This window comes from Phoenix dactylifera, chromosome 17 (assembly GCF_009389715.1).
Source record: "Phoenix dactylifera cultivar Barhee BC4 chromosome 17, palm_55x_up_171113_PBpolish2nd_filt_p, whole genome shotgun sequence".
In the NCBI taxonomy this organism is placed as follows: domain Eukaryota; kingdom Viridiplantae; phylum Streptophyta; class Magnoliopsida; order Arecales; family Arecaceae; genus Phoenix; species Phoenix dactylifera.
The window spans coordinates 4,903,961-4,915,170 of NC_052408.1; the positions used below are offsets into that span (position 1 = coordinate 4,903,961).

Consider the following 11,210-nt stretch of genomic DNA (forward strand, 5'->3'; position numbering starts at 1 on the left):
CCCGGTATGGTACAATACGCTCCGTACCAGGCAGTATAGAGCGGTATGATAGAGCATGGTTATAATTATCATAATTAGTGGATTTGACTATATGGAAGTCCAGCAAAGGTTGAATTGAGTATGGTTATAAAATAAAATACATTAAGTATGAGTGAGATCATGAATCAAGTAATATGATGATGTGCACATGCATGCATCTGCAAACACCTAATGATAATTATCATAATTAATGGACTTGACTATAGTACATATGTGTGTATCTATGTATATGCATATGTATAATAAAATTGTAGCAGTAACATCTAATAATATACAATAGTTTATGGCTTCTTCTTCTTCTTCTGAGACTCTCTTTAAAATTCCAGCCCTTGCATTTTTATTATTTCATTTCATTCTTTTTTCTTCACTTTTCCTCCTTGTTTTCTTAATTTTCTTTTTTTCCTTTCAGTTTTTCTTATCTCTCGTTCTTTCTCTTGTTTATTCCACCCCTTTGTCCTCCTATTCTCACTTGTTCTATTCTCATAATTCTTCCACTTTTAATTCATGAATTTCTCCTTTTGTTTTCCTTGCCATATCCCCTCTCCCCATTCCTTCCACCTTTTGTTTTAACTCTTCTTCTTCAAAATTTTGATTATTCTTCTCCAGATTAGACTAGGAGGCATGTGTACTTTTCATATCTACTACCAATGTCCATTAGGACCATTACAATAGTTGAGGTATATTACTATATTACTATAAACTATGAAGAATGGTATGTTGTACCATACCGAAGCGGACGGTATCGGACGTACCATACCGTACTGATTCGGTACCAGTACCGGTACCGGTGGCGTACCGACTCTCGGTACACTAAAAAATTTCCATACCATGCTGTTATTGGCGCGCCTGTACCGATACTATGCTAGTGTAGCACCGGTACGGGGTCCGGTACCGGTACAGCGAACCTTGCTATAAAGTATATTTTGCAGTTATTTTTTAGTCAGATCATAATGAATAAGTCCTCTAGAGTCTAGACTTTTAGTTGATCATGCATTATAGGTTAAGAATATTCTACATTCACAATCATGTATTTAAGGACCCTTCAATTTCAATCCCCAAATGTATATTATTTTATTATTATGCTAAATATTTTTTCTCTTTGTTTTATGATTGAAATATGCTTCTCTTAATGCTTTAGTTTCCTTCTCATGTCATTATACATGCACGTATAGATTTGCTTAAGGAAAAAAATGACTGCTTGAGTCGCTAGGTAGTCTACCTATGCACCTAGGCTCCACTTAGACATTTGGAAGCCCCGTCAGCCTGGGGACCATCAATTATTGGTGACAAGAAGTCCTCTCAGCCTAGGGGCCACTAATCATCTTGACAACCAACTCGTATATAATATTTAATTTCGCATAAGGGGGTGCCTAATCTGCTCACAGGAATTGGTAGCCTTGATGGCCATGTTTCTGACTTAAACTGCCTTGTTTCAACTAAATACATATATAAGTTGATGCTGGATATTTTGATTTCCTGAATGCATAGTTGAACATATACTGATCATTTCTATTATTTTTAAAATATCATCAGCATTCATACTAATTTTTCTTATTATGTATACTGTTTATTTGATCTTTGTTCCAATTGTCTAAATCGATATAGTTAATGCAATAGAATTCTGAATCCTATGTTCTTGTCTTTCGATTTTACATTTATCTCCAACTAGATCTTGTAGCATGCATTGCATGTGAAAGATGAATAGATGACTCTGATTAAAATTGAACTCATATGATGCACATAAGAAAAGTGTGGATGGTTCTAACTTCTGATCTTCATCTAATTTAATTTTAAATATTTAAGTATCTTGACAAATACCAATATATGAATGGTGCACCTCATATGTCTTGCCAAATGAAAGGGAAAAATCTTAATTAAAGTGGGCATACTTATTAAAGCAAAAACTTTTGCTTTTCCTGCTGGGACTCTAACATATAGTAAAGGTCTCAAGTCTCAACTAAGGTCCGCCTATCGGTACCGGTCGGCGTACCGGTGGCGGCCCGAACCGGTACGTGCCGGTCCCATACCGGCCCGTACTGATCCGTACCGGTTCCATACCGGTTCTCCAACGATAAGCTACCGATATCGGATTCCACGCTGATCTGGTACCGGTCCCAGGCTGGACCGGCTCGTACCGGTCCGTACCCGTACGGACCGGTACGGTAGACCATGGTCTCAACCAAGGTCTGTTAGATTGAAGCTTGTACTAGCCGATGACTAGTTTGGCACAGTACTGGTACGTGCTGGGCTGAGGTGCACCCAAGCAGGAAGATGGAGAGGGAGAGGGAGAGGGAGAAGGAAGAAGAGAGAGAGGAGGGAAGGGAGGGAGGGACAGAGCGAGAGAGAGAGGAGCCCACGGAGAGGGGGAGAGGGAGAAGAAGAGGAAGGAAGAGAGAGAGGGAGAGAAAACCTAACGCTAGTCCTAACCCTCGGAGAACTGGGGTGAGGAGCGAAGAAGGACAGAAAGAGACACGGGGAGAGGAGGGAGAGGGAGAAGTAGAGAGAGGGGGAAAAAGAGAGAGAAGCATACTTAGTTTCCATAGCGATGGAGGGCATCAAAGTCATCATTGGTGTTGATCAAGGGGAGAGTTGGTGTCGCCGTCATCGGTGGAGCCTTCAGTCAGGTACCGTGGAGCTTCGAAGCTCCAATCATGGCAAAATCGGAGGGAGAGGGGGTGAGAGAGGAAGATGGAGAGGGGGAGGGGGAGAGAGATGTTGAACAGTCAAAGGGGTAGCAGGAAGGGAGGGGGACTCAAAAGTTATTTATGGGGCCAAACCATCCTGACCACCTGAACCATCCCGGTTCTTGACCAATTCAGTTTGGTATGGCCCGAATCATCCGATTTGGGATGGTTCAATTAACTTTGGTATCAACTATAGTTTCAGGATCTATCACTCCATCTATATGAAAACCCTTTTCCAGCTAGCTATTATCAAGAAGAGAGTAATCCCATGCCAGATGACTATGTTGCCCTCAGATGTCTATCCAACAAGCAAAGAGTGGAATGGTGTGATTTGGACTCAATTATCAGCTTGCCTATTTTTTTGGAAAAACAAGTACCTTATTGTGTTTTTTCTTTGCAAGACTGTATTTCAAAGTATGCGGTACTAGTATCAGCACCCATATTGGTTGGTCAGCGGTATGGTATGATATGGTACCGTGCCATTCTAATGCGTACTGATAAAAATCAGAGAGGAAGGGAGAGAGGGAGAAGGAGAGAGAGAGGGAAGGAGAGAGAGGAAGAGGGAGAGGGAAGGAGGGAGAGGGAGAGGAAGGGAGGAAGAGAGAGTGAAGCGGAGAGGGGGAGAGAGGCTGAGAGAGGTGGAGGGCCGGAAGCCCTCGTCGACCTTCCTCCATGCTAGGTTCCTCTGTTTCTCTCTCTCTCTTCCTCTCTCTCTCCATCTCCCTCTGCCCCTCCCTCACCATCCCGGTCCACCCTCGATACGGTTTGGTACAGCCCGAACCAGGCGATACCACATTCCTTGCGGCATTTGCTTTCCGCCCTCTTCACATAATATACAATTTCCTTTTACACATGATCATAAGTGAGATAAAGTTAATTGAATGACCAAAGGTTGCCCCATTGAGTTGTAGGCATAGATCTAGATGATACAATGGAAACAAGTTTTAAATTGGCTAATTAGGAAAGTTTCGAACAAGTAGAATTCAAAAATAAGCACAAACTATGTTCAAATTGTTGTGACTAAAGTTTCTTTTTGAAGTTTGTTGAAAATATTAGTTATTCCTTTGAGTTCAATTTACTTAAATGTTTGTAATTTTTAATCTTGCCACTAGTTCTGTAGGTTGAATCTCCGTTTATGGTTTATAGTTCCTACTATATTGAATGACTGTTGCATTGCTTTGTAATATAGTCCTGTATACCAAAAAAAAAAAAAGTTCAAAATTTATCTCGAAAATTTCAAGTGAAACATGAAGCATAATAATAGTATTGTTTTAACCTTTGAGGACGGGCCTTGGTGCAACCGTAGGGTTGCTCCATTATGACATGGGTGTCATGGGTCCAAAACATCTAAACAGCCTCTCTACAAATGGAGGGTAAGGTTGCGTACATCTAGCCTTCCCCAGACCCTGAGTGCTAGGAGCCTTGTGCATTGGGATGCCTTTTTTTAATTTCAGTCTTTGCTACTACAAGTCTTTCATCTTTTTTCTTTTTTTGTTACATAGAGATGGTAGCGAGATATCGACCAGGGATCTGCAAAAAATGGTTCAAGCTTTGCCACAATATAGTGACCAGATTGAGAAACTTTCGCTTCATGTAGAGGTTAGTTCTGCTTTTACCAAATTCCCTTGTATCTGTCTAATTTTGAATATCTGCATGAAAAAGAAGAAAGAAAAAAAGAAATTACTTACTTGACCTGGCATATAATTATGTTGCTTTAAAGAAAGTTACTTGATGAAGACTGTAGTCAGACAGAATGCACATTATGGAAAATTGGCTCTTTCTTATTAGCGAAAGTCCTATAGATTGCAGGAAAAATAAATAAGCTGATTAGAGACACAGCACTTCGAGATATTGGGCAATTAGAGCAAGATCTTGTATTTGGAGATGCAGGAGCAAAAGAAGTGATTAATTTTCTGAGGACAAAGCAGGTTATCTGAAGGCTCAGTATGAGAAAACTCTTGGTTGCAAATAATGGTGTATTATCAATGTAGTTTAATGTGTAGTTCACCTTCTTCTGCAGGATGTCAGTCCTGAAAATAAATTACGGTTGCTGATGATTTATGCAGCTGTTTGTCCAGAGAAGTTTGAGGGTGACAAAGGGGTAAAGTTAATGCAGGTAGGTGAGATTTTATGCATCTGCTGTTTATTTTTAGCTACTCCTAAAGTATCTGACCCAAAAGCATAAGCTAGTACTTGGATGGGCCCATGGGTATATGAGACCAGCTAAGGTCTCCAACATTTCTGATGTGGATCTATTCCTTAATGCTACAAGCAGTTTAGTCTATTTCTCTGGAAAGTTACAGCAGATCTAATCTTCTATTGCTTTTACATTGCCTTGGTGAAAGAGTTCCATTCTGGTGACTTTTATTTTATTCTCTCCTAAGGAATATTTGAGCTCTTGGTTAAAACATTTTACCGAAAACAACTAATATCTCTTTTTATACTAATACTAAATTAAATGTGTTAGATTACACATTTAGTTATTCTATTCATGCTTATCATATACATTTGTATTGGAACTTTTGCATGTCTTTCTATCTGCCAGAGAACACAACTCAAACAGTTTAGATGATACAATTTGACTTTAAATTACTAAAAAACCAAACTTTATATTATGTTTGAACTAAATAGTCTTTTTTCCCTAAGTAATTGTTGAAGCAAGAATAACCTAATCCTCTTCTCAGAAAGTTGGTTTCATATTGAACTTAAGAATTGAAAAGTACAAAGCTGGACACATATTAAGCAAAATGTGCTAGTTCAGAGTACTTTCATTGATACCTATGCCTAATATTTGCAAAATTAATTTTAACTCTTCAAAAACATGAGATAAATAGATAGATAAAAGAGAAAAAATAGATAGCCAATTCAAGGCACGCAATCATTCAACCCAAAATCACTTCTCTTGCATGCATACTTGGTGGACTACTTGCTGCATGATACTGCTAACTATTTACTTGCTCTGGGAACTAATCCAATTTGGATAAGTGTTGCATCTCACCTGAGGAGTTGCCAGCTGCCTTCACCTTTTTCATTGCTCTTTTTTCTACGGACCAGAATGAGCTTGCTTCCCTTCTTTTTATCTACTGAAAGCTACGAGAATATTTAGGAAAATAATTGCTAATACTTGCAACATACTGGTATTAGTTTGACCATTTATTTATTTCACATTACACACAAGTGACACAACCTTTTGGTTTAAAACTTTTAAAGGATTGTGAAACTTAATGAGATTTTTTTCAAAGGATTTGACTGCATAGAACTTATCTTTCCATGTTTTGTAGAGATGCCAATTTGATATATCACTTTCTGTTTCAGATAATTTGTCTTTTCTTGTCATTCTAATATGCATTTTTTGTTATAGTGAAGCATGAATGCAAAACTCTATTTTATTTTTCAGCTTGCAAAACTATCACCAGATGATATGAATGCTGTCAACAACATGAGATACCTAGGAGGATTAGCTACCAAAAAGACATCAGGAGGGAGTAACTTCTCTTTGAAATTCGATGCTCGGAAGGTAAAATTCTTCAAAGTTGGCAAAGATTTGCTTCCACAATTTTGTTGCAACTGATTTCATACAATCACACGTGTTCGTGTATCAGAAAAATAATGCAGCTAGGAAAGATCGTGATGAGGAGGAAACATGGGCCCTATCACGATTTTACCCTATGATAGAGGTACACTGCAGAGCAGAACTTATAGCCAGTTTTTTATCAAGTTAAAATCATGTTTCAAAATCTACGTGGTGATCATTTGTCTGTTCTTTCCAGATGATATGGGACTAAATTGTGTATATCAATCTATTCATTTTTTTATGTTATAATGAAGTCCACGTTTTTTCTAGGTCAAACTCTCCTCTATCTCAACATTGGGCATGCCCTTGAGGCCAAAAACCTCTAACCTTGGTCCCATTTATCTTGCATCATTGACTTTATGTCACTGTCTTAGCGGTCCAATTATTCATCTACTTTTGGCATTATTGAACAAAAATAAAATTAAAAGAATCAAAAACTTAGGAAAGATGAGGAACAAGAACGATAAAACTGATCATAGTAATAAATCGGCATCATTCTAAAACATGTTATGTTTGGGACCTTTAAGAGCATGTACTTTGGTTTTCTGCTAAAACTATATGTATATACATACATACATACATACATACATCCATATATATATATATATATATATATGTAGATATGTATATACGTATGTATAGATATGCATATATGGACATACACATATACGTACATATTTAGGCATACACATATAACATATAAGCTTTTTGAGAGAAGAGGGCATCTACTCCTCTCGATCCAAACTCAATAAAAGGGCTTCCAAATTAAAGATCCACATTGTTGATCATGATCTATACTACTAAAAATATCTAGAAACAAAAAATCAAGTATTTTGGTGGTGTCTTGTGTATGCATCAATCGGGATACAAAGTGGATGTTTCTATTGTGCCAATATATTAAAATGCTTGATAATGCATTTCAATTGAGAATCCTTCTTATTAACCATGAAGTGCGTATGTTAAAGTCTATATAGATAGAAAATAAACAAATTTAAGGCTTAGAACATAGCATGGTCTCATATCATGTTTACTACTCATTTTTTGCACCCACCTGATGCATAGGTTAGAGATCACTCAAATATATAGTTTTTTATTTATAGACATATTAGTAGTATAGATTAAGGTTTTCCGTACGATTGGTATTGTATTGTATCATATTGGTACCGAACTGGTATGCAGTCTCATACCGTATGACACTTTGTACGTCTCACCATCTCGTACCGTACCATGTACCGACACTGCAATAGGATAGTATCAGTATGGGGTTCGATAACGAGATGGCGAACTGTGGTATAGATTATGATCAAAAGTGTAGATCTTCGATTTGGATATCCCATTATTGATTTTGGTGTCGAGAGTAGACACTCTCCTCTCAGGAGGATTAGAGTCCATATATATGCATGTATTTATGTATATTTTGTTAAGGATAATTTGTTTGATAACAACCAAGTGCATGATGATTTTGATGATACGATGTAAGCTCAATGATGGTCAAATCTATATAGCACCTTTAAAATTTATTTGGAAATTGATATGACAAATCTTTCAAATCTCCTTAAAAATTTCAAAATCTTGAGAAAATGCTTTCCGTAATTTGAGAAATTAAGAAATGTCAAGAAAGTAGCACAAATCACCCGTATATACTATAAATCATGGATTTAAATACTAGTGCATACTAGCCTGCACTAGCCATACCTTACAAGATACTAGTACCCATGCTTTTGTGGGTTCCATACCAGTACTTAAACTCTTGTTATTGACAATTTTTGCACAACAAGCCTGCTTCAATCAAAACTGTGGTCTGCCCCAGTTTCAGATTGCTTCTAGCTAAACAAAATGTTTAGTTTTCTATTTTTGACACCTGCCTGAACTTCAAGCCATGAAATTGAGATATTTGAGTAAACTGTTTTAAAAGGATTTGTATCATAAAAGGTGAGAAGGGGAACCAAATTGCTGCGAGTTGTTCAGTAGACCATTTCTGCTCTAATATATAACCATCTATTTTCTTGTACTACGAAATGATATGTAATCAGAAACTTGTTTCTTTCAGGAGCTGATCAAAAAACTTAGCAAAGGAGAGTTACCACAGAATGAGTATCCATGCATGAATGACCCAAGTCCTACTGTTCATGGAACATCACAGACTGCATCAGTCCGGACAACTCAATCCCAGCCTGCCAACTCTGTGAGATCCAGGCGGACTGCCACATGGGCTAGGCCTCATAGTTCTGATGATGGGTATTCAAGGTAGTGGGAATAGATATTAGTTCTTCTTTGTAGAATTATTTGCACCTTCATTTGAACTGTGTAGACTTATTTTCATGCTAAAAATGTCCCAAAGTGTTGTTGGTTATTGTCTTTTGTTGTGCTTTTGTTTTAGCAATGTTTCTTCATTTAACTTATTGTTGGACTGCTGCAGTGACTCTGTACTGAGGCATGCATCTAGTGATTTCAAGAAGATGGGCCAGCGCATATTTATTTTTATCATTGGTGGAGCCACTCGATCTGAGGTAGACAAGTGCTGAAATCTGCATACATGCTCATTCTTTGTTGAACTTCATGTCTATGCCGTCTCTTTATGTGTTCTTATCAGCTTCGGGTGGTTCATAAGCTCACGTCAAAACTGAAGAGGGAAATCGTCCTTGGATCTTCTAGTCTTGATGATCCCCCCCAGTTCATTACTGTAAGTCCAAGAATCATGTTATGTCTATAGTTCACTTTTAATAGATGACCATGATAAGGTTTTCAGACGACTAATTTTCTAGAAGGGACCCACTTCTGATGTTGTTTCTGGGTTTTCTCCAAGAAATGCCTGATTTCTATATAGTTGCCATTCAAGAGAACCGAGAATCTTGTATCTCACATCGTGTCATGATAACAAAGATTTTGTCCTGATTTCTCTCTCCCCAAATGTATTATTCAGATGTTTCTTAACCTTGTGAGTTGTGACTATGATAACAAACATATGGCTTAGTCTTCTACTAGTATTGCTAATCGATTGCTGTAGGCTATTTTATAATGATGATAGGTTATATTTTTCTGCAGTTAGAATTGAATATGTGTGGATTTTGCGTGTGGAGGAGGCTTGATCATCTTGTTTGTTAAAAACCCTTTCTATATCAGCATATGCAAACTAGAATTAAGCTCAATAGTAAAATGCCTGCCTAATGTTTTCCATCCATTGGATGCATAACTGCAGAAACTGAAGCTGCTGACTGCTCAAGAACTTTCAGTGGATAACCTTCGTATTTAGTTCTTCACCACAGCACTGCAACATATGATTTATAATTTGATGGTTTATCAGTACAGGTTGGTCTTATCACATCATGATAATCTCTCTCACTCTCTCATGTATGGATTTCCTATCATTTTTCTTTCAATGAACTATGCGAAACTGCATCATGGCCATATTTTGGATTCAAGCTTGTTGGCAGAGAAAGTTTTGTATCATCTACCACTACATTCAGCCTTTGGTTACATTATTTGAATTGTACATATTATATAGAGCATATGTAATATGAATGACTATTGATCCAGAATCAAGTGGGAAGAAAATGGAGGTTCTGTAAATATGTTGCTTCTCATGACTAGCACTTAGTGGGAAGATTGTTGCCTTGGGATATTTCAGAGGTTGCACCTTTGTTGCATTGGGCCATCCAAGTTTGAGAACCTTTGTTATGTTTGACAGGCTCCCATAAGTGTGGATGCAGTTGATGAATAGTGTGCTATCTGTATCCAAAATTGCCATGAATGTGGATGAATTGTTAACTTTCATTGAGTTGACTTAAATGGGGCATAGACTGTACCTTGAAGCTTGGCCTAGATTAATGAATGCCTGCGTATTTGATTTTTCCTTTAGACTTAGGACTTGACTGCAGCAAGGGCTTCTCGTATAGACATGACGGTTGTAGGAGAAAATTGTAGCTATGGCCAAGGGGAAAATTGGAAGCAAGTCTTCAGACAAAACTCGTACAGTGTGATATCCTGGTGTCAAGTATCAGTTTTGGGTAATTCTTGATGCATTATACATATCTGGGTTGGCTTTAGCTTTTGGTCTTAGTTGGCATCAACATCATTACTCGCACCTAGACCTAAAATTAGTTAGGCCCGAGACTGACCTGGCCCGAATTTTGGGCCTACTTCCTAGGCTCGAGCCTGGTACCTAACTCTGGCCTGAGGCTTCTTCGACTTTTTTTTTCCATTTAATATATATATATATATATATATATATATATATATATATATATATATATATATATATATATATATATATATATATATATATAGTTATAGTTATATAGTTATAGTTATGGTTATCATGCAATTCCAATCAAAGTTGAAGAGGAATAGTTAATCTTATCGGTTATTCCAGCATTTAAGCTACATACATGAAAAATTCTGCACGGCTGATTGAAGACAAAAGTTTGTTATACAGGTGTAGATGGAGACCATATGTGAAATGTCCCAGGTAAAAATATTCTTATGAAGATGTTTTCTCATTTTCCTGGGATTGGAAACTATTCACCACTATTATCAATTTGTTATGCATACTACTCACGAGTTTAGCTTCTAGTGTTCATTTAGATCTGAATTTTTACAATCTTTCTTCTCTCACCCGATGGTCTTTTGCTATGAGTTTCCCAAGACCTTTCAAAGAGAACTCTCAGGTGCCTTGCATGTTTCTCCCAAACAGTTTTATAATCTCTATCTTGCATGGGGTTCTCTTTCCATCAACCCAATAAGCTCCTTGTCATGATCTTATAATCATTGAGATGTCTGTTGGATCCCGTTTTAATTAAACCCTGATCCCGTTTAATTAAAACCCACATTTGACAAGTATTCCTTGAATTTCGTAAATCCTGATAATCACAAGGGCATTAAGGTAATTGCACGGCAGAGAAAGGTTGCCTTGA

General features: G+C 37.4%; 1 protein-coding gene across 2 annotated transcripts in view; it reads left to right on the forward strand.

Moving 5' to 3' along the window:
- The window catches only part of LOC103708268 (SNARE-interacting protein KEULE), a 45,859-nt gene extending 35,788 nt beyond the window's left edge, over nt 1-10,071 (forward strand). For both annotated transcript variants that reach the window (XM_008793109.4, XM_026805090.2), the window contains 9 exons: nt 4,226-4,322; nt 4,526-4,651; nt 4,744-4,839; nt 6,121-6,240; nt 6,326-6,400; nt 8,348-8,544; nt 8,717-8,807; nt 8,891-8,980; nt 9,497-10,071. In XM_008793109.4, the coding sequence (XP_008791331.1) occupies nt 4,226-4,322; nt 4,526-4,651; nt 4,744-4,839; nt 6,121-6,240; nt 6,326-6,400; nt 8,348-8,544; nt 8,717-8,807; nt 8,891-8,980; nt 9,497-9,550 (946 nt within the window). In that variant the 3' untranslated portion in view covers nt 9,551-10,071. The remainder of the gene's footprint in view (nt 1-4,225; nt 4,323-4,525; nt 4,652-4,743; nt 4,840-6,120; nt 6,241-6,325; nt 6,401-8,347; nt 8,545-8,716; nt 8,808-8,890; nt 8,981-9,496) is intronic.
- The last annotated feature ends 1,139 nt before the right edge of the window (nt 10,072-11,210 follow it).